Genomic DNA, 24,975 nt, shown 5'->3' on the forward strand with positions numbered 1-24,975 from the left:
TAATTTTGAATAATTTACAAAATTTATTGCATAATCATAATTTGTAAACATAGATTTAAAAAGTGAAATATCAACACACATAATTTATGCAGTGTTGCCAAGCGTTCAATGGATTTGTCAGCTTTAGTATATTCGGCAACTAAAAATTACGGTCACCCCGCAGCCGGTGTTTCTTGGTTGTTGTTTTTGTTATTTATTTGGGCGACTTGAAACAATTTGTGGGCGATAACAGATGCTCATAAAACGCTTACAATTAAGCTTATCACAATTGGCCGACTAAACTTATCGTTTGCTGTAGTGCAAAACAGTTGAGAGCAGTAAGAGAAGCGAATAAGACAGCAACGATGCCGGAATATGTTCCAATTAAGGGCTACGACCAACTGATGGATGCACTTAAATCGCAATCGAAGAATAATTGCCTGATTTACTTGTATTTCTTTGGCGAGAAGGATCAAAATGGACGCAGCTGGTGTCCGGACTGCGTAGCAGGTGAGGGGAAAAAGAAAACAAACCTTGTATATATTATTTAATAACTATTTCACACAGTGGAACAAAATGTGGATACGGCATTCAGAGAGAATGCGCATCCAAATTCGTTGATTTACACGGTGGATGTGGGAAATCGGGAAGCCTGGAAGGATACAACCAACAATAAGTTCCGTTTGCATCCATTCAATATGACGGAAATTCCATCCATCCAACGTTGGAATGGCGTCGAGCGCTTAGATGGCGATCAGCTGCGCAAGCCGTCGCTCCTCGAGCTCTTCTTTGAGGAAGCAAAGCTTGCGAGCTCAACCGACAATACGATTCCATGCAAATGAAGAGAGAGAGCGACAGAGAGAGAGAGAGAGAGAGAGCGCTCAAAAAAAAGGGGTTGAGTGTGTGTGTGTATGTTGTGAGTGAATAATTGTAAGAGAACGAGAGAGCAAAATAAATATGCGATTTGAGTTGAACTCAATGTGCCGCAACTCGACTCAATTGCACGCCATTTCAACTCCACTCAATTTCTGGGGGGCTCGTTTAACAGCAGCGGAGCAGCAGAGCAGCGCAGGCATCGTTGGCAGCGTTGGCAAACCTGGCCGCCTTGCAAACGTCGGCGTTTTATTAGCACGCACGTCGTCGGGCAGGACGAATCGTATGGCGCGTCGTCAGCAGCAGCAGCAGCAGCAGCAAAAAGCAGCCGCAGCAGCCACAGCAACGATACAAACAATATAAAGCTAAAAAGTGCTGCTCCCGTCGTTGCTCGGTTTCAGTTTCAGTTCAGTTTCGGTTCCATTTCGTTTCGTCGTCTTCGTTTGTCTCGTCTCGTCTCGTCTCGTTGCCGTCGTCGTCGTCGTCGTCTGTCTCGTGCACACGTTCTGTTTACATTGCGGCGGGCATTGTTGCTTGTCCCATTCCCGTTTTCCCGTTACCGTTACCGTTACTGTTACACTTCACCATCGTGTGTGAGTGTGTGCGTGTGCGTACTTTTGCGTGTGTGTGCGTGCGTGCGTTCCGCTCAACAAACAAATAATGTGCATAAAAACAAGCAACAGCCATTAAATATTAGCCAAATCAAATGTAGGTAACCCAACTCACCCACACACACACACACACACTTATACCCATGTACGTGAAGTTGGCTGCGGTTAGTTTTCGGCAGCGACAGCTTAAATCCTTGCTTATGGACCGAGGGGATGGAGAAGGGAGGGACGGAGAAGTTTGCTCTGAATTCTCTGTTTCTGTTTTTCGATTCTGATTGTGCGTGTGTTGTTGTTATTGAATCAAATTATTTGCGCTCACCTGCCGCTTCACGGGGTGAGAGGGCGGGGAAGCAGGGGGAAGGGGGGAGGTAGGGGATTTACCGGCAATAACTGTTGCGCTTGCAACCAGCAACAAATCCTTTAGCTCCCTTTTTCTTTTGGCGTTTTTTACCCATTCTTTCTTGCTGTTTCTTTGTTCTCTCCTTCCTCTTCCCCTCCTCTCTGTTCACTACCCCTTTCAAACTTGTAAATAACGCGCTTCCATTTGGCGTCGTGGTGCTAATAAATATTTGCGCGTTGTCAAAAACTAATAAAGAAGCCTCGGCAACAGAAATTCTCACACACACACAAAAAAAAAAAAAAAAATGAAATGAAATGAAATGAAATGAATTTTGCAAATAAGCTAACGATCGGCTGACTGGAGAAGACTGAAGTATTCATTGGACTATTTGTCGCTTCGCTCAGTTGAAGAAGACGTCAACCTTGAATCGTGAAATATAATTTGTGTGCGTGCAAGTTAAAATAAATAACCGAATTTTATGATTAATAAAAAGAAATTGCCATTTCTTAATTACGCCGTGAATAAAACCAAAATACTGTCGTATAAATTAAAAGAGTGTACATTTTTTAAAACATTTTTTTCTTGTTGTTACTAGTGAATTAAATATTTGAAGACAGTGTTCTTATATGAAATATATGTAACGGATTTTGTGTAAGACCAAAACTAAAAATATTTAGTAATTCTTTTTAAGCTTCTGATTGTAGAAAGAACTTTATATAATGTATAAATGTATTTATTTTTTGATTTTCATGAAATCGTCGTATAAATTTTATTGACATTTTGGGTAATTCAAGTTAAAATTTAAATTTCTTTATTAATATTAATAAAATATTGCAGATGTTGGTATTACAAATGTCTTAATTAAGTGTCAGAGCGATATTTGCCTATTTATATATACATATTTTTTTTTTTTAGAAATTATTATATATTACCAGTTTTTTTTTATATTTTATTATCTTTGAAATTAATATTTTAGTATTTAGTTATATTATACACTTGAACTATTTGTATTTGGCTTAAATGCAAATCCAGTTCTTAATTTTGTTAATTCTTTTAAGTATATTTTATAAATTTTACAATTTGCTTACGAAATTTCCTTGTTTCGAGTCTAGTCCAGCTCTATATGCAATTCTCTCAAGATCATGCGAGCTGATCATTAATCGAATCACCTTGATGCTTGATTTTGGATCATAATTTGCAGCCTCTTTTACGCAGTCACACCCACACAGTCACACACCAACACACCAACACACACACACACATACAGATGTGATGTGTGATTATGGTTGGACTTGCTGTCAACATTGCTTTCGCATTCCAATTTTTAGCCCCTGACATCTTTTTGGCTCATTTCAAAATTCTAATATTGAAAATATAAAGCGAAATCTATTTGGATTGCCATTTTCTTTAGTGTTCTTTGCAGCTATAATTGTTGTTGCTTATTTCATTTATTTATTTATTAATCTTTTTTTTGCGTTGTTGTTGCTGTTGCTGTTGCTGTTGTTGCTTTCGCCGTAGTTTGTCAATTAAAAACTAAGAATTCTTAATGAGCCACGTAACAGGCCGAGCAGGCATTGCGCTCAACCAGCTGCCATGACGGTGGTGACGAAGGGGTGAGGGGAGGGGAGGAGAGGAGGGGGCTGAGGGGAACGTGCGGGCAACGTCAGCGACGTTGTGGGGTCTCTCAATAATACAGCAGCGCCCCCAAAAGTAGCAGCGAAATGTCATTAAAGAGCTAATAAAAATTTGAACAAAAAACAAATAACGAAGAATAAATTATATTGAAGATATGAAGAATAGCAAATAAAAGAATCGCACAAATTGTGAGACTCACTTATAAACATCCCCATTAAAACAGCCCCCAACCCCACCTGCAGTGCCTTCCCCTTGCCCTTCATACCTCCCTCTTCCGCCTACAAAACGCACAAAAATAGCTGCATATGAAATATTTGTAGAAAACAGCTATTGACAATTAATTGGATAAATTTATATTTTTCGTATTATATTGGGCAACAATAATGATTAAACTTTTCCTAATAAGTGCGATATTTTTACAACAAAAAAGGATTTGAAAGATTGAAATAATTTTTTTGTATATATACAATAATAACTATAGTATTTAAGATTCCTGAAAATTTGGTGATGATCGGATCAAAATTGTGGAAGCTATTTAAAAAATACTTTTGTATAGGCAAAAACACATACTTCCCATGGCATATTTTGCTTTCTAAGGTATATTTTGAATATAGTATTATATAAATATACCAAATATGGACTACGGTATATTTTAGTTTTTTTTATAGTAAATTATATTAATGTTGCTCTAAATCAACATACCAAATATAGGCAATGATATACTATTAGTATTTTTTCGGTATATTAAGTTGGTATATTTTGTATATATACAATAATGACTATAATATTTAAGATTCCTGAAAATTTGATTGCGATCGGATAAAAAGCTAATTAAAACCCACTTTTGTATAGGCAAAAACGCATATTTCCCATGGTATATTTTGCATTCTATGGTATATTTTGAATGTAGTATGTAGTATATAAACTATGGTATATTTTAGTATTTTTTTGTGATAAATTATTTTAGTGTTGCACTATATCAACATACCAAATATAGGCGATGATATACTATTAGTATTTTTTCGGTATATCAATTTGGTATATTTTCAAATTAGTATTCCCCTGCTTAGCTGTTATTCACACGGAGTAGCGGGTATCTTAATTGTTTTAGTTTAGTCTTGTAAAAGTGATATTATACATGGTTTATCTTTTTTTCTGGATTTAGTTTTATTAAGCGAATATAGTTGGTTGTTCTTTCTAATTAGTTGCCAATCACTGTCAATCGTTTTTCTGGATTCGATTTACTAGTAAGAGAGAGCAAGAAGAAGAGAGAGAGAGAGAGAGAGAGAGAGAGAGAGGGAGATAATTTGAAATTCTCCGCTTGCCGTTAAATCACTCAACGTGCCGTTGATTAGCATTGCTTTCCACAAGCTCATAGAGACTGTTGCGATTTATAGTGTCATCCCGAAATCATAATTTATTAATAATTTCTATAAACACACACACATCAGGTGTGGGTGTCGCAGCGTGTGTGTGTGCGTGTGTATCTCTATCTATATCTCAGCTTTGAATATACATTTTCCGTTTTTTTTTTTGTTTTTTATATTATTTAATTGACGCATTTAGTTCAACAACAACCACAGAAACAACGAGCAACGAGCATAGAATATTTAGTGCATATATCATCAATATGTGGCCACTGTACGTGTGTGTGTGTGTGTGTTTGTGGCACACACAGAAACCGAATGCAAATCAAAAAAAAAAAACATATATATATATTCAAATCTAACGTTAATCGTATTTTAGATGACTTTTATCCAAAATTAGCGAGCACAATTTGACAATTTCGCTTGGCCATCAACTTTATTGACTTTACGCAAGCAGAAGTTTGAGCATAGAGAGAAAAGAAGCAGCGATAATTGGCAATAACATAAGGGAACAATTTTGAACAGCTGCTTGAGATGCTAACACATTGAGGAAGAGATTGAGACATGTTCACTTTTAGTTCAAAAAATATTTGTTTCAAAGAGTTACTTACTTTTCTATAATTTGTGCTTGGCAATTTTTTTGAGCAAACATATTTTCACAGTTCACAGTTTTATATAGTATTCATATTTATCCTATATATTGAAAAGAGAGCAACGAAAAAGAACACAAATGTTATTTTCTTTTTAAGGCAAATTTCAATGTAAACTTTTTGTTTAAAGTTTCAATTCGAAATTGGAATTTTAATTAGAAAAATTACTTTAACTTTTATTTACCATATTTATTAAACAAAAAAGAAAGAAAAATAAAACATTTAATGTAAAAATAAGTGTTCTTACCTTATCTTCTTAAATAAAGATGATAAATAAATGCAGTCGCTTGTATTTATTATATTTACTGCTAAGCCTTGTGCTTAACAACTTTAGCTTTGCAATTAAGTAATGTATTTTTTATCAGAAGCCATTTAAGTAGATTGTTTGCTTAGTTATTCAGATAGAGAGAGAGGGAGAGATTCGATTAATGACTTTATAGATTGCTGGCAAATAATTAAGCAAATTTGTTGACCAACTCTGCGTATGCTTAATGTGTGTTTTATATCCTGGTCAATATGTTAGTTGCATTACAAAACGCATCGAACTTTATATTTTCGATATTGTATCGTGTTAGAAACTTTGCTATGCAACAGATAGAAACGAATTGATGGAGAAGGGGAGGGGAAGGAGGAGGGGGAGGCGGAGGCGGAGGCGGAGGCAGCCGTTGTCGTAGTCTGTCGCCTTATCACAGCTGCAAAAGTTTTTTTTTTTTTTTTCGCTGGTCGGTTTGCTCTCTGATAAGCGAGCGACCAAACAAACCAAATGCCGAAAGGCGACAATAACAACAAAAGCAACAACAACAACAGCAACTACAAGACAAATAAACGAATGACGTCGACGTCGACTGCGACTGCAACGGCGACGTCGGCAGCAGCGACGTCATGACGACACACATGCGATGGACAAAAGCGCGATGGCCGCAAGGCTGCCTCTCAACCTCTCAACCCCATTTTGTTTGCGGGGAGTATTTGAAAATCGTTAGCAACGTCAGCAGCAGAAGCAGCGACGTCAGCAGCGACGCCAGCAGCGACGTCGCCAATGGTAGTTACACTGTTCGCAGTTGAGTTTGCGACGGCGTCGCAGTTGCGATTGAAACGGTTACGGTAAAAGTGCGGTGCGGTGCGGTGCGGTGCGGTGAGGTGCGTTTGCTTGGTTCCGTTGCTGTCGACGTCAGTTTTGTTGTTGTTGCTGTTGTTGTTGTTGATGTTATTATTACTGTGACAACGGTGACAGCAGACGGCGCAATCGTCGTCGCTTCACTTTAATTGTAATTATAATAACAAACAACGGCAATAACAGCAGCAACAGCAACAGCAACAACAACAACAACAACAACAACTACAAAGAACATCGATCAATTTTGTTGACGATCGTTGACTGCCGCTAAAAAGCACAGCAATAACAACAACAACAACAACAACCAGAGAACACACAAACATACAAATGCACTCAATATCAGAGCGTGATCAACATCATCACGAACTACCAACAGCAACAACAACAACAACAACAACAACAACAGCGGCAGATTGATCGCAATCGAGCGGCATCTGCAGTAGAGTAGCAGCAACTGTGTCCGGGTAGCAACATTTTTAAGCGAGCTTTGAGACGAGAACATTTAAAAGTTCAAAATAAAGTACACATTAAAATCATTTTGTTCTTTAGGAACGTTTTTTATTTATGCATATATGAACAAATTAAGAAAAATGACTTTATCAAAAAAAATTGCTTTATTTTTATATTGAGTCAATTAAGAAGGTTATTTAAAGATTTAGTTAGGTTTTGAATTAAACTGCTCTATAACATAATTGCACTTCAATTTATTATAAAAATGACAGAGTAACAAATTTTGAATTTTTTATTTATACAAATATGGAAAAATTAAGAAAAATGACTTTATCAAAAAAAATTGCTTTATTTTTATATTGAGTCAATTAAGAAGGTTATTTAAAGATTTAGTTAGGTTTTGAATTAAACTGTTCTTTAAAATAATTGCAATTCAATTCATTATAAAAATGAGAGAGTAACAAATTTTGATTTTTGTATTTATACAAATATGAAAATATTAAGAAAAAATACTTTATAAAAAAAAAAAAAAAATTGATTTATTTTTATGTTGAGTCAACAAAGAACGTTATTTAATTACTTATTGAAATTTTGAATTAAACTGTTCTTTAAAATAAATACAATACAATTCATAATAAAAATGAGAGAGTAACAAATTTTGATTTTTTTATTTATACAAATATGAAAATATTAAGAAAAATTACTTTATAAAAAAAAAAATTGATTTATTTTTATGTTGAGTCAACAAAGAACGTTATTTAGTTACTTATTGAAATTTTGAATTAAACTGTTCTTTAAAATAAATACAATACAATTCATAATAAAAATGAGAGAGTAACAAATTTTGATTTTGTTATTTATACAAATTTGAAAATATTAAGAAAAATTATTTTATTAAACAAAATCGCTTAATTTTTATTAACTTATTTAAATTTTGAATTACACTGCACTTTAAAATAATTTCAATTTATAATACAAATGAGACAGTAACAAATTTTGATTTTCAATAGATGTAGAGTATTTGTTCGTCGAGTTGACCGACTATTCCAATTTGGTATCCGAAACCGAAGCGCGTTGATCGTTTCAATTCGATTGACGACGTCGCTTCGTGTTGTTTCTGTGCTGGCAAAGCAAAAGCAAAGCAAAGCACGGTTCGTTTCGTTTCGCTTCGTTTCGGTTTCGGTTTTGGTCTCGGTTTCGGTTCCGTTCGGTTCCATTCGGTTATGTTTTTCATTTTCATTTTCATTTTCGTTTCAATTTTATTATTTTGCGTGTGTGATTAAAATCATGGTGTGTCGGTGTGAGACGGCGCATGTTCTATACAACAACAACAACTCATTATTGTGTGTGTGTGTGTGTGTGTGTTTGCTACTGATTCTCATTCTGATTCTGATTCTGGCCGGTCGGTCTGTCTCTATGGGTTTTCTATTTCCAATTTAGTTTCCATTTCGAAACGAGACGAGACGAGACGAGAGCACATCGATCAGATGCGGGGTCGGTCTGCTATAAATTCAGTCGGTCAATTCATTCAGTCCATTTGCCGCGTTCTTCTCGAGTGAACATCATCATCAATTCACACACACGCAATAGTGCAATTCTCTCTCCTCCCCCCTTTTGGCTCCCATAAGCATCTGCACGTAAAACCCACCACCAAAAATTTGTGTCAATTACCTTTTTGAGCATCTTTCCGTTGTCTTTCGCATTGCAATGCAAATACAATTGCAACGGTATTGTTTACTTTGCAAAGCCGCAAATACAAAGTAACGAAAATACAAATAAATAAGTAAGAAAGAAACGAAACGAAAAAAAGGAAATAAAAACGAAATGACGCGCGCGCTTCTTTCTCAATGATCGTTGTTGATTGATGTCGATTACGATTTGCGATTACTCTATTTATCGACACTTTACGTGTGCGTGTGTCTCTGTATGTGTGTGTGTGAGTGTTTGGCTGATAAGCGCGCATAAATTACGTTAAGCAAAAACGCTGATTGAAAAATTTCGTGCAACGTGCGTTTCATATAATATATAATTTAGCTTGTTGTCTTTTTTACTTGTTTGTTTTTTTTTTTTACTGTGTGTTGTGTAAAACAAAAAATAAAACGAAATAAAAGCAGAGAAACGTAAAAAAAAGTTATCAGAAATCAATGCGATAAGCGGTTAAAGCGGGAATCGTCACAGCACCAACAACAACAACAGCACCAACAACAGCAGCAGCAGCAGCAGTAGAAATTACGGTAGCAGCGTCGCGCAGCTGATAAACAAAACGTTTTGTTGAGGTGAGTTAAAGCTTTGAGTTGAACTCAACACTGAGTCGCTAGTCGCATTTGTTTTGAGTTGAGTTCAGTGGGCAGTTGAGTTCAGTTTGCCAGCGCCTGCGCCGGTCTCAAACAACAACGATGACGTCGCCGCTTAGACAGGCAGGCAGGCAAAAGCGCAAAGGCAACAAGAAAGGCAAAGGCAAAGGCGAAGGAGACGAGAACGAGCAACGAGAACGACAACGAGAGTAGGCAGAAGACAGCACAAAGAGAGAGCGTGCGGGTGAACCGCAATTGGATTTTTTTTCTTTGCGTGTGTGTGTTCCTCTTTTACAAGAGAACGGCCAGAGCAAGAACAACTACAACCACAACTACAATGACAACTGGGCATAGCAAACAACAGCAACAACAAGAAATCGTCTGACAGCAGCAGCAGCGAAGCAGCAGAAGCAGCAGCAGTTGGAGCAGCGACGTCAGCGCACGTTTCAAAGCATCCACGCTGAAAATCAGTGCAGGCAGCCGCAGCGTCGTCCTAGGCCATGTGCGGCTAACGTTGTTTTGTTGCCTTGGCTGCAAACGCAAAAAAACCGAAAAAAAATATACCACAAAAATCAAGTTCTTCGAAAATATTCAAAGGCAGCAACAACAAACACATACAAAAAAAAAAAGAAAATTTGAAAATTAAATGTTTTTGGTGCTACACTTTTTTTTTTGTTATTTTTTGTAGTTAGTTTTGTTTGTGTGTGTGTGTGTGTGCGTGAAAAATATGTGAAAAAATGCTGCTCTAAATTATGGCCGGGCCAAATGTTGAATGATAATAATCATAATAATAATCGAGCAAAAAAAGAAAATTAATAATTTAGCGCGTGTGTGCAAGCAAAAAGTTGCAAATAATAATTATATACGCATAAAATATATCAAATACATACATATATACGACACCAAAAATCATTTCAAATAAAAAGCGGTGTGCAAAAATCTGACAAAAAAACAAAACACGCAACGGCAACGAAAAAGCAGCGCAACCTTGTTGTTATTGCTTGCTTGAGTAATGATGATGATGCACTGCAGCAGCAGCAGCAGCAGAAGAAGAAGAAGCAGCAGCATAAACAATAACAACAACTGGAGCTAAGAGCGGCTGTAACAAGCGAAAGGTAAGTGACCTGATGCAAAACACCAATACGAATACAATCAAAACATCAACACCAACACCAACACCAACATAAGCTAAAGAAACGGTAACGGTAAAATGCTTAAATTGCCAAACGAAAGCGCTGAGCAATTAATGTTTTCGTTGCGCCTTTTTCGCTCATTGTTATTTTCTTCCTTGTTCCTTATTTTCGTTGTGTTTTTTTTTTCTTTCCGTTCTTTGCCATTCGAGCGGCAAACAGAATTCCATTGCATACGCACAGGGGCCGGCAGCTGTTGTAGGCGCGCCGCTCCTGTCGCCCATTGAGCGAGCAACAACCACAAACTACAGCAAGAACAACAACAGCAATAACAACAAGAAGAGAAACAGCAAATTTGTCGGCAAACATATTATTGAATTTTATTGTTGTTGCTGTTGCTGCTGCGTCTCGCGCATGCGTTGAGCCGAAAGCTCAAAGCTCAGACTCCAATTTCGGCATCACAGTGAGAGCGCATAAGCAAAAGAAAAAGAAACAGAGCGAGAGCGAGAGTGGGAGAGTGCGAGCGCGTTTTGAGCATTGTGATGACTCACAGCACGCGAGGCGCAATTTAAGTCACGCATGAAGCGCAGTCACTGTGATTTTTGGTGAAGTCACTGTTAAATAATCGATTGCAGGCAAACTACGTGACTTGAAATGAATTTTCATATTTCACAAGTGCATTAACATTATTATTTGTTTATTTAAAAGGTTAGTTATAATTAAAATGAATACTAACTAACTATTGGTAAAGCAATGGCAGCGAAGGCCTTCAGCTTAACATTATTAATTTTATTAAATACACAAGTTACCACACTTTTTTGCTTAAATGTAAATTTAAAAACGTAAATTAAAATTTATATCTTAACAAATTTATTATTGTAAAGTTGGAATATATAAAAATCAACTGCAAAAGTTTAATGTAATTAATTTGTATTTAATTTTTACAAACTTATTACACGATTTAAAATTTCTGATGATTTCAAGGTGAAACTAAATAAGCTAAGAAAGTAAAAAATGTTATTTTTTTTTTAAACTTTTTTTATATTAAATTTATCTTTACTTATAATTTCTTGCGTTATTTGTGTTGTTTCACTGTCACTGTTACCAGCAAGGATCTCATCACAGTTTACACAATTTACACGTGTTGTCGCTAATGTTTGAGTCTTTTGTCTCTGTCGAGTGAATAGCGAGCGCAGTTTTACGCTCAATCAGCTCAGCTTACTTGAGTGACGAATTGAGCGTAGAATTCGAGTGGTTTCCTCATTGCCATTGAGTGACTTTTGTGCAGACTTTTACAGCTGCTGCTGCTGCTGCTGCTGTGGCTGCTGCTTCTTGGGAAATTTAACAACCTGCAGCTAAAAAAAATCTATCCAATATATCCGAAGGCTGTGCTTATCCAGCTACGTTCAAATATACCCACATACTTACACACTAGCACACTCACACACACACACACATACGCGCCCACATTCGCAGCATCTTTTTGTGCAGGTCTCTGTGTATATTTATACCTGCTATCCATAGTATAACATAGAGGGGCATAATAATCGAAAGCATGTCTGTTTGTTCATCTCCCTTCATCTCTATGATTATCGAAGAGTCTAGCAAATTAGAACAACTTTCTGGATACCTTTTTATTCTAGAGCATAAAAGAAGAAATGCAAAAAACTTACATGAACAAAATAAAATCGATTTATTTATTATTTTCATTAATTTCATTTGATATTATTTAAATTCAATTTCTATTTAAATACGAAAGACAATTGATTTATTTTAGTTTATTATATTTCACTTTATGTTTATTTAATAAACAAAAATAAAATATGCTAACTACATGCAACATAAGCAAATGATTCACTCGAATTTCTTCAACAACTTCAATGCATAGTTCTCAAAAATTGTAATTAAAAAAATTCAACTGTCCAGTTTTAAATGTATTTTTTTGTATATTCATTTTGCTCAAAATATAAAAGTTAAAGCTACCATAATTGTTGTCAAAACTTGAACTAATTCTAAGAATAATTTTAAAGGCGATTTGATTGGTTCATTAGCTCACTAAATATATTTTCGCTTCCCCAAAAATATTTGAGAAGTATCTTTGAGTCGAGCAAACTCTCTCCTATGGCATTCCTATTGGTTTTTGCTGCTCTTCTTCGGCCTTTTTATGGCCGCATTTTACGACGCCTTTGCCAGTCATTGTCGTTTTGCTTTCCACTTTCATTCTTGGCTTGGCTTGGCTTGCCTTGCCTTTCTTTGTCATTGGCCTGGCCCTGCCTTTTTATGCCGCTTTCCGTCAAAATATTTTGCGGCAGCAGCTTCTCTTGTGTTACGAGTGCTGTTGCTGCCACACGACCCATCCCAATAAGAGTCGCATGGAAAACGCAACAGCAACAGCAACAAATTGGGGCCATTAATTGTAATCAACTGAGATACCTGAATGCTTAAATCAAATCCTAACACGTTTATGCGTGCGTCCTTTCGGCGATAATGTTATCAGATACACATGCACATTAGTTCTTATCAAATCACTTTAGGTTCGCAAGCCAACGAAAAGGGTCAAAGAAAGGCAATAAGTGCTACGAAATGAGATTGGATGCGAAGCAGGATTGATTGCTACGATTGAAGCAAGTTCACTTGGAACACGGAAATATATTACGATATTGCAAATTACATTATCAATTGAAAGCAACATAATGGGCTTGAAATGCAAAAGAAACAAACAACGATTTCTTTAAAGAAGTCACCAAGATCTTTTCTATAAAATATTTTGTATTTATAAATGAAGCATTTATAGTGTATTACAAATTATCCGTATTTTTAAGTATTTAAGATCATTAATATATTAAGGAAAGTAATCTTTACTTCTTTAATAAATAAATTAAGTATACGCAGTATATTATACAGTTCCATTGCATTCTAAAAAATGCCAAACAGCTGTTTCTTTATTCTTATTGTAATGAGAACTGTTCTATATCTTTACAAATTACAAATTATTCAGATTCTAACAGAATGAATATATTTTACTTCTTTAAAATGAAATATAGCGTATACGCAGTGTACTACATGCATTCCATACACGAATGAATACCAAACAGAAGCAATTATGATTATTAATTACAAATTATTCACACTCGAAATTAAAGTTAAAATGAAATATAAAGTATACGCAGTGTATTGCAAGCATTGTATACACTAATGAATGCCATATGTTAATACTAAGAATTATTCAAATTCCAAACAAAATTTAAAATAAAAATAAAGTATACGCAGTGTATTTAACAGTTTTTGCATTCTAAAGAATGCCACACAAATGTTTCCATAATTCTTTTTAACTGAATGCTGTTCTATACCTTAACAAATTACATATTCACATTCTTAAAGAAATGAAGATGTCTTATATAGAGTATACGCAGTGTGATACATGCATTAATAATTGCCAAATAGTTTCTATACCCAGAGAATGTTGATACTAAAAAGTATGCATATTCTAAACAAAAATTAAGATCTTAAAAATTAAAAATAAAGCATACGCAGTGTATTACATGCATTATATATACTATATACTAATGGATGCCAAACAGATGTTGCCATAATCTCAAGTAATTAAGATCTTTTCTATACCTGGGCGCAATTTGTGTTGCTCTATTAGTGAGATTAAATGTTCACGCTGTCTTTTAATTCATGGAGCTTAGGAGTACAGCAAAAGATTCCGTAACTTGTTTGCATAAATTCGTATAACTCACATACTTTCGTACATTACATAGCTTAGTACTTATGTATGTAGAACTCCCTCTCTCTTTCTCCCTCTACCTCTCTCTTTCTCTGCGATGATGTTTCAGATTACAGCTGGCAGGCAAAACGCAAAATGAGCGAAGGGAACACGACAAACTTGAAAATGTTGCTTACAACTTTTGTTGCCATACCCTCGAGACAGTCCATATACGATTTGTCAGCAAGTTTGTCGCACCTTAAGCGTATATAACATACTGCTATTTCTGTGAGCAGCCAAAACGTTGTCCACTTGTGTAAACATATTAAAATAAAAGAAAAATATAACAAATCTAACGAGATGTTTGCTTATTTTTTATCTCTTCGTTCCATTCTACAAAAATAATGTGTCAGCGATCAACTAACAAAAAGGAATATGCTAAAGAAAACCGTTATGTCGCACTGCTATTTCAAAGTTCACAGCTGTATAAATTACAGGGTATTTGAATTTTCGTCATTTGCAAGAAATGACTGTATTTTGTTCTTGTTTTTTTTTGGTTCTTTTTTGTTTTGTTTTAACAAAGTTATTATTGCTTTAATTTCGTGAGTCAGTTGAGTTGAATACCAGGAAAAGTTTGTTTTAGGGGTCGCTGTGATTTGTCTTCACAGTTTCCTTCCTTCGTACTTTTCTTTCTTGTGCTACTTTTTACATTTTTATTTTGTTTTCCTTTAAATTAAAAAGTTGCTGCGTTCCGTTAAACAAGGAACAAAAAAAAAAAAACAGCAAAAAAGAGCGAAAGTTACCATTTTGCATTAGAGACGCCAAGACGACAAACAGCTTTCTACAGCAACAGTCGCAACAACCCGAACAGCAACAACAACAACAGCAACAACATATGTGTGTGCGCTCTCGAAAAATCTGTGCAATATTTGATTCTCACTCCTTCGTCAATCTTTTGCCCGCTTCTTCGTTCTTTGCCTTTTTATTTATTTCTACGTTGTTTTTTTTTTGTTGTTGTCCGCGTTGTATTTACGAGTTGTTGTTGTTGTTGTTGTTGCCACTCAAGTTTAATATGTTCCCCAAGGGCCTCATTAGTGGCGCCCCCTGCCGGCAACTGCCACCTAATATAAAACATTTGCTTTGCACTATTTGACGTTGTTGTCGTCGTTGTCGTTGGCCTGGTTTTCTCCTTCCTTCTGTCCTTCTGTCCTTCTGTTCATTCTTTTTGTTGTTGTGATTTCTGTTGGCCAAAAATAAAAGTTGCCAAAATTGAGATTAAGGTTTCACTAACTTTAAGTGGATGCTCTAATGAGCGTTATTATGATGGGTATTATTATTTATTCAGTAGAAAACGAAAGCGAATGCTTGGGAGAACGTTAATTGCAGTTTGTTGTTGGTAATAAATAAATTAAATTTTATTGCTGCAAAACATTTTTCATAATTATAAATAATGGCGTTAGATTTTAATTATATTATGATGCATTTTCGACAATCTAAACAACAGGCTGAGTTAATTAAGTAAATTGTATTAGCTGAACTTTTTCTATAATCATATTCAAACTCATTTATTAAATCAATAGAGAGCGTAAATGTGATTTCATGCTAAAAAAGAAAGATTTTTAATAAATTCAAATTACTTCACAATATGCGTTAATACTAATCGAAAAATTTGCATTCTAGTGATTGCAAATGAATTACAATAATAAAATGCAAAACTGTGCACACACACACAAACATAATTGATTTGCATGAATTACGTATACGTAATTATTTGTAAATAGAGCGCATTGCGTATACGCAATAAATAAATGATTAGAACACAAATTTGAATTTTGTGCAATGCAAATGCGATGAAAAGTAATTTACCAACAAAAAGAAAATATGGAATCTCATCCATAATCCTCGTCGTCGTGATTAAGTTGCATGCCTCAAAGTTTTCGATGGTTGGTCAAAAGTTTTTGGATAATTCACAAAATGCAAATCGTGATTACCTATTCAGAATCGCAGATTTTACACGTTTTTCACGATACATACACGCACCTGAAGCATATTTGCTCCCCAAGCTAAAAAGTCCTGCACGTCTCGTGCTGCGACAAAGCAAACAACAAGAAACACAACAACAACAACAACAAGAAAAACAACAGCGGCAGCGACAACGTAAAGTCAAAGTTTGCGAGTGACCTGAAGTAATATTAATGGGCATGGCAGTTCATTGTTTAAATTACCGCCCCTGCCATACACTTTCCCCCACACCTCCACCCCCTTCTGCTGCCACGCCCCAGAGTACTGCCTCTGTGTGTGTGTGTGTGTGTTGGGCTGCTTATTAGAATAGAATGCCGGGCTGCCTATACAAACATCAACAGCCAAGAGCCAGCGAAAACAAAAACAACAACAGCTACAGCAACAACAATTATAAGCTGTCTGGATGGAGCAGCACTCAGCAATTATTTGCATACAACAGAGTGAGACAGCAGCAGCACAATATGTGTTGGTGTGTGTGTGTGTGTGTGTGTGTGTGTATGAAAAACGCGTGAAAATGCTGAAAATGTAGCGCCCTCCACAAACAAAAACAACTTAAAGAGCCAAGAAGTTTAATGGGAATAGACTGTTAAATACCCTGGAGATCTCTTTCTTTCTTTTTGGTTGATAATACCAACAATCAAACTATTAAATACCATGTCTAAGTTTATTACTTTTTCTACCTTCTCTCCCTGCTTTTCTCACTCTGTTTTTTTCTGGTTTTATCTTATAGTATCAAGTTATGGGCGTTTGAGTCTGCTAGACAGTTTAATACCCTGGCTGCACTTATTGCATTATCTCTTCTTCTCACACCCCCTCTCTCTCTCTCACTCTCTTGCTTCTTTAGTTGTTCATACCCAACAGCAAGATTGCCGTTCATTGTGTGGTATTGAGGCAGAGCCAAAGAAAAAACAGAACAAACTTCTTCGCATTATTATTATTATTATTATTAATATTATGAACGCCGTCGCAGTGTCAGAATGCCAGAAGTAGCGCATACGTGTCCCAAACCAATTGAAGGACAAACGCACACGGGGTAGAGCCAAAAACGGAGCCAGCGGCAGAGTCGAAGCTTCCTATATATATAGTATATATGTATATATGTATGTAGGTGCTGCTGCAGGCAACGCAAACAAGTAAGAAAACTACGGTCGAGTGTGCTTGACTGTGAGATACCCGCTACCGATTTTGAATAAGAGCAAAACGGTGCAGTATTATTTTTAAAATGAACCGCAAAAATACTAAAATATACCAAAGGTTGAGTAAGAGTAAAATAGTGCAGTTTTAATTTTAAATTATGCCAAATTAACCACAAAATTAGTAAAAAATATACCGAATGCTGTGCAAAACCAAAACAGTAGGGTATTAGTTTTAAAATATACCAAATTACTGTATTACAAAAATACTAAAATTTACTGAAATACTAAAATATACTGAGTAAGAACAAATCAGAGCAGTATAACTAATGTATCACAAAAATACTATAAATATACCAAAGGTTGAATAAGAACAAAACAGTGAAGTATTATTCTTGAATTATACCAAATTAATGTATTATAAAAATACTAAAAATATACCAAATGTTGAGTAAGTACAAAACAATACAGTATTATTTTCAAAATATACCAAATTAATGCATCGCAAAAATACTAAAAATATACTGAAGGCTGAGTAAGAACAAAATAGTGAAGTATTATTCTTGAAATATTCCAATTTCATATACCGCAAAAATTATGAAATATGCCAAAGGCTGAGTAGGAACATAACAGTACAGTATTATTCTTTAAATATACCAAACTAATGTATCACAAAAATACTACAAATATAACGAATGCTAAATAAGAACAAATCAGTGCAGTATTATTCTTGAAATATGTCAAAATACCGTAAAATTACTAAAAATATACCAAAGACTGCATTTGGTATATTGATGTAGTAATATATTCATAATATACCATAGAAGGCAAAAATATTCCAGATTATCAGCCAAAGTAGAAGTTTAGCCATACCAAAGTACTTTTTAAATAAGTTTTAAAAATTCTCTATGCTCTCACAAAGTTATAATACCCTTCTACCATAAAGGTATTGCGTATAAAAATATGAGGGAGGGCTGCTGAAATTGCTGAAGCTGTAGCTGGCGCTGAAGCTGAGGCGGCAACCGCAGCGCACAGGCCAGAAGGCACTTTCCGAGCTGTTTGTCCAGGCTTGGACTGGCATTTTAAGTGATTTAATGTTTGGCTTTTGCTTGCTGAATTGATGACGATGGCAACGCTTCTTCTTCTTCTTCTGTTTTTCGACAGGGGGGTTAAGCACTTCTCTGTGTGTGTGTGTGTGGAAGAGAGAGAGCACAGCCGAAAAAGAAAAAATTACTAGCGAAAGCTGCGCATATTCAGCATAAATCTATTCGCAAACAAACTTGCAGCAACAGCTTAGCGCGAAAGAGGGAACAAATAAAAGTGGCAGCGCTCTGGCAATTTATGCCACAGGTGTTGCCTTCTCTTGTTACCCGCAATTTAACGCGCTTATGGCCATATAACTTAATTCCAAGAATGCGGCGACGGCGGCATCTTGTCCTGTGTTGTCTTGTGTCCAGCGTGGCGTATGCGTAACAAATTTGTAGCCAAGCATGTACATAAATATATGTATGTATGTATGTGTATATCCATATTTAAGCCCATATCACAATTGGCCATTGCTTGGGCTATTGACCAACATTTATGGCCAACTAATTTGTAGGTTGAAATGTAGACAGACGTAGGCCAAATCCGCTTGAGCTGATTTATGATATAACTTGTGGCTATTTCCACATGGATTTACTAATTGACCAGCTGACGAGGGAATCTGCATAAATATGCACAGATCTCTCTCTCACTCTCTCTCTCTCTCTCCCTTTCTCTCTCTATTTGTCTTGGTCTCTGCATTGATTTCCACTCAAATATGCTGCCAGCATTTGGTGAGTTTATCAAAATGTAAATGAAACATTTCTCTTCCGTTATTTAATTGCCTCTTCAACATTTACTTGCCACCTTTGGAAATTATTGCAATAATCAAATCAATAAATAGTTTAGATATTTTAAGTTTCTCTTTTTTTTTAATTTCATGGAATTCTTTATTTGCTAGTTTTATGAAAACAAGTAATTTTTGACAAATTTTGCATTTTTTTCATTACTTGAATTGTTGAACTAATTATTAGTGTTGCAATTTATATTTATTTGTTTTTTATTATTTGCATTTTTTTCAGCAAATTTGTAATAAACAAATCAATCAATAATTGAGTAAATTAACTGATCCACTATTAGGCTTTCAACTAATAAAGTGCCATTCAATTATTGAACTTTAAACATTGTTTTCATTGTATTTGCATTTAAATATTTATCGAATGTTAGCAAAGTGAAATTAACACATTGCATGTCGTTGTGAATCGCATTGCATGCATGGCAAAATATTCTAATTGTGAATTTATGTTGAGTTTGTTGTCCGGGGTTATTCATATTTGAATAAAGATTGCATTTCAATTGCAATTTTATTTGTTACACATTCCCAACAAAAAGAATTCTATTCACAAATTCGTAGTTTAAAGTGTGCTTCCAGCACATTTAAAATTCGAGTGGAATATTTTAGCAAAATAGCAATACAAAAATACTTTTGCAATGAATTTCTGTAGTTTTTGATGCAAACGCGACACTTGATGCCATTTAGCTTTTGTCCGTCAGGTGAAGTGCTATAGCGCTGCATTTGAGTGATGCTAGAAAGATGAAATATTTTTATAAATTTTATTATTATTATTATTATTATTATTATTATTATTATTATTATTATTATTATTATTATTATTATTATTATTATTATTATTATTATTATTATTATTATTATTATTATTATTATTATTATTATTATTATTATTATTATTATTATTATTATTATTATTATTATTATTATTATTATTATTAATTTTATTATTATATATTATATATTATTATTTATTTCTGTCGTAACATGCTGTTCACCTCATTCAACTATTTGGTCAAACATTTTCATGACACCAGTCAAATACGTGAACAGACAGACGGACGCACAGACGGACAGACGGACAGGAACTCAATTCAATTCCATACGCTTGAAATGTGAATACTAGACCATGAATCGATAGGAGGTGGGGAGAGGGGAGAGAGGACGCTAGCCCATTGGCCAGGCTCGATAACACAGTTATTGGGAGCAGCTCAACCAAGCTGACCGAAGGCTGCCTCAGCACCAGCTACAGCACCAGCAACAACAACAGCAATAACAAAGAGCAATTGTTGTCCCAGTTGCTCTTGTTGTTGTTGTAGTCATATCGCACGCACTGGCCACGCCCCTTGAAAGCGAACGCCCAGGCAATGTTGTGACTGCTTCGTTGGCATTGAGGGTATTCCACATGCCTCATGCCTCATGCCTCATGCCTCATGTCTCATTTCCGTTTCTCTTCACTTCTTCTCTGCTGCTGCTGCTGTTGCTGCTGATGTTGTTGGCTTTCGCCACTTTTGGCTTTTGTGCTGACATCGTCTAATTTCAATTTATTTAGCTTCCAATGACAACGCACAAAACGCTGAGTGCATTTTGGGTCTAAGGGTTTGGGGCTAATTTCGATGTTGATGTCGATGTCTGCCTTCGTCTCTGTCTCCTTTTCTGTCGCTGTCTCTGTCTCTGCTGAGCGGGCACTTTTCAAGGATACTTTCGCTCTCTCTCTCTCTCTCTCTTTCTGTGCCTTGATATCATTTTCGGGTGACAGCAAATGGAGCATGGGGTCTTCTCAAGTAGTCAGCAAAAATGCTGAGCTGCAAAAAAAAAAGAAAAACAAAAAAAACTTTACGCGCTTCTTCTCTGATGGCCCAACAAAATCAACAAGTGAAAATGCAAATGTGATTATTTATTAAGCGCTTTAAATAATTCTGACTTTGCCATTCTTCCGTTTTTTGGCTTCGACTTTGCTGCGCTGCTTTGATTTACTTTCTCGCTGATGGGGAAGTCGCGCCAGTCGTGTTGTAGAGGGCAACAGGTTAGACGACAGGTAAACACAACTGGAAATGGAAATTCATAGCTGGGGCCCCAATTGAAAATTCAACAGCGAAATGCAAAATGTTTTGTAATTGCCGACGCGCGGCTTTTCTTTTGCCGCCCACACGAAGCCAGTAAAAGCAACAGCAACAGCAACCGCAACAGGAGCAATAACAACCTCCTTTGCCACCCTCTGTCTGTCAGTCTGTCTGTCTGTCAGTCTGTCTGTCCATCCGCTTTTTGTGCCGTCTTCCGTGTTCCGTCTCCTGGCTCGAGCTTGATTAAACGTCAATAGGATTAAAGCATTTTGCCATTGTTCGCCTTAGTTGCTATGCATAATTTGGCTTCCACGGCAGCTTCAAAAATATAAATTAAAATAAGAAAATTAAAAATGTTTTCACCATCACCAAATACGAAGAGCAGAATGCTCTTTTAGTAAATTGAAAATTAAAATATTTAATATGCATAATTGACATACAAAAGTTTTTCTTATAATTAATAATGTTGATTCCTTTTATATTTAAATGGTTTCGCTGACTCTTGTATAAATTCAAAATTAAATTAATTGATTTGTATAATTTGATATTTTTATAGCTGAATAGTTAGAGTTTTAAATGATAGTATATTTTGTTTCATATTTTACTTTAGTTACGAATTGCAAATTAAAATTATTTGCTAACGTAATATTTAGGTTTTCTTTCGATCTCAATTGTTGCTGCTTGCAAGTTGTAAAGTGTTTTTAGTATTACGTTTTTTAATTGAGTCCGTCAGTATTTAAAAATACTGAAAATTCCACCTAAAAAAGCAATTCAAATTTAATTTATAATGCAGTCGTAATAAGAATAGATTCAAATACAGAAAAATTGCGAATATTTCTAATTTGACGATTATCTACACAGAATTTATAAATATGTAATTATTATAATATTATTACAGAGTTTTTATTGATGTACTTAAACTATATAAAGTAGATACATTCAGATGCCTGTTGCTTCAAGCACAGAACTTGAACTTTAAAGGGGATTTCATGAAACTATCGATACTTATGAACAATAGTAAAGTTATCAGATGTACAGTTTTCTATATAAAATGTATATTTGTAACTTGTTCAATTTACTCGTATGTTTAACATTTAAGTTGATTTAAGTTTAGCTTGGCGCATCTTTTATATTAGTTGATGGACTTTTTTTTGGTGTGAAGCATATTTAATGAGTGCTTTTTTGGTCGTCTTTTGCTACAGCTTGCAAATTAATTTAAAACAATTTCTTTTGCTGGTTTCTGACAAACTAATACACGTCGTGGATACCGCTGACGTTGAGATGTCGCATCTCCCTCTGCTGTTGCTGGGAAGAGGGGGAGGAAGTGAGATGGAAGATGGGGGAAACAGGTGAGCAGGTGAGCTGCGGCCAAATAAGCATCATTAGGCGTTTAGCAGGCGCCTCAAGTGCTGCGTAGGTTGGAGATGGCATCCAGGCACATCCTCTATCTCTCTCTCTCTCTCTCTCTCTCTCTTTGTGTGTGTCTCACTCTTTAGTTGGTATGAGAAATGGTCTTTCAAAAATTTCAATGTTGCCATTGTACCAAAAATGGGCGACAGCTGCAGCCGCCGGGCGATTTCATTTAGACGCCAACTACCTCAAAAAGTTGCTCCTCGAGGAGACGCTGCTAAGAAGTTGCCAACAGAGAAAGAGAGAAGAGAGTGCGAGTGAGAGAGAGAGATAGGGGAAAGGAATACGCTTATAGCAAAAGCAAAAGCGTGTCGAGCCAAAAATGTGGCAAGGTGTTTGTAACGCAAATGAAGCAGAAAGCAAAGAGTAAGAAAGAACTGCTTACATGGATAGATACACAGAGTGAGAAAGACAGAGAGAGATACAGATGGAGGGAACGAGAGAGACACACACACACACACACACATATATATATGGTGGTTACACATACGCACTCGAGAGTTCTGGGCTTTTGGTCCTTTGTGTGTTGCTTTTTGCTTTTGCGTCACTTCAAGTGGCGTCTTGGCCGCTTTTGGCCTCCGCCTCCGCCTCCGCCTTGCCTTTGCATCTCCTCTCCCTCGTAGTTGTCCACACGCACGCAACGTAATGAAGGATAATGAAGATGGATCGCATATCAACGCTAAGAAAAGACCGAGCTCAATTCCCCAAAAAGTGGAGCCTACGTGTGCTAAGCGTATCCGATTCCCACCGCATCTTGGATCCACACAAATTCGAATTTAAATGCACAACATTCACTCCAAATGCTGAGCGCAACCACATGACAAATCTTTGGTGGCAAATTAAACATGTTGTCAATCCACATTACAAATCGATTTGACATCATCTCTCCACATTGAGTTGTCAGCCATTTTTCTTTTATGTTCTTACTATATTGCTTTGCATTGCTTTCTGGTTTTATGGATCGCTTGATATGTTAGAATGGAATACTTCAAATATTAAAAGTTGTCCAAGTTGTTTAAGAAATACTTTTGTATGGCTAAACGCACCTGCGGGGATGGCGTCTTACTTACTTTTGCTGGCAATCTGGTATATTTTGTGCTCTATCGTATATTTTGAATGTAATACTATAGCAATATACCAAATATAGCCTTCGGAATATTTTCTCAAGCAACTTTATAGTCATTGTATTTCATTTGTATGTAGATTTTCTATTCGTCACTTTGAAATAGATAAGAATAATGTGGGTCTATCATCAATTGGAATAAGGAGAAACTTTTTTATACATTGATTACGAATTATCATCGCTTAATGTAGTTTAATCAAATGTATTAAAGCACTTTATAGTATATTTATGGAATTGCATTTAAATTGTATGCAGAAATTCTATTCATATTTTTTTTTTAACGGATAAAAGCATAATGCGGATTACTCAATTATCGATTGTAATGAAGGAAATCATGAATGCGACTTATAATCGTATAATGTAGATAAATCATTTATCGATTGTAGTTGAATTTTCAACAACATTGAGATCTCTATTTTGATTGTGAATAATCAGTCAAATAAACAGTGTATCAATAAACAATTGCATTGTTAAACAATATGAAATGAACATATTTTCACAGCATTCGCACACATTCGAATAGTTTTGATTCACTTTCCTGTTGTCTATCTAGCATATAATTAGTATCCGAGAATTGAGCGAGTTTTGATCATCATTTTGCACATTTTATTGTGTTTATAGTGTGCTGCTAGATGTGTGTGTTTATTTTTACAATTGTGGCACAATTTCAAATTTCCGCTTTCTCTTACAATGATGCCGATGAGGCGATGATGTCGTCGCTGCTCTTATAATAATAAATATGTTACTATAGATAAATTGTGTTTTGTAGGTACACGCAGTAATGTGTGGACGTGTGTTAAACAAATTGGTATTAGTTTAATTGCCAATAATAAGCTTTGTGTGTCCACACTCGCTCTCTCTCTGTGTTGGCTTATAAATTTCCAAATGAAATTATCGTAAATTGAATTAACTAATTACACTGATGAGTTGCGACTTTGTTGACCGAAAGGGTTCCATGAATTCCACTTCGTGTGTGTGTGTGTGTGTGTGTGTGTGTGTGTAAAAGCAATATGCATAAGTAGTTCTTAAGTAAATAATAGATGATTAGATTGAAGAGACGAAATATGTTTATTTTTTACTTTTTGTGTGGGTCGCGTTGCGCAGTAATATTTCAATGAGTTTATCAAAATCAGCTGCCTCAAAGCATCAACTTGATTTGTCAAGCAAGATGCTCGACATTCACATTAATGCGCTTA

The 24,975-nt window shown here is 35.5% G+C and overlaps 2 protein-coding genes across 2 annotated transcripts in view; both read left to right on the plus strand.

The window, feature by feature from the left end:
* Positions 1 to 24,975, plus strand: part of LOC117573400 (cAMP-specific 3',5'-cyclic phosphodiesterase) — a 249,471-nt gene that overhangs the window by 5,611 nt on the left and 218,885 nt on the right. The gene's annotated exons all lie outside the window — the stretch shown is intronic.
* On the plus strand, positions 38 to 994 carry LOC117573537 (thioredoxin domain-containing protein 17). Its single transcript, XM_034256817.2, has 2 exons — positions 38 to 489; positions 547 to 994. Exons 1-2 carry the CDS (start codon positions 345 to 347, stop codon positions 819 to 821), a joined length of 420 nt encoding a protein of 139 aa, XP_034112708.1. The 5' UTR covers positions 38 to 344; the 3' UTR covers positions 822 to 994.

Source organism: Drosophila albomicans, chromosome X (genome assembly GCF_009650485.2).
Source record: "Drosophila albomicans strain 15112-1751.03 chromosome X, ASM965048v2, whole genome shotgun sequence".
Classification (NCBI taxonomy): domain Eukaryota; kingdom Metazoa; phylum Arthropoda; class Insecta; order Diptera; family Drosophilidae; genus Drosophila; species Drosophila albomicans.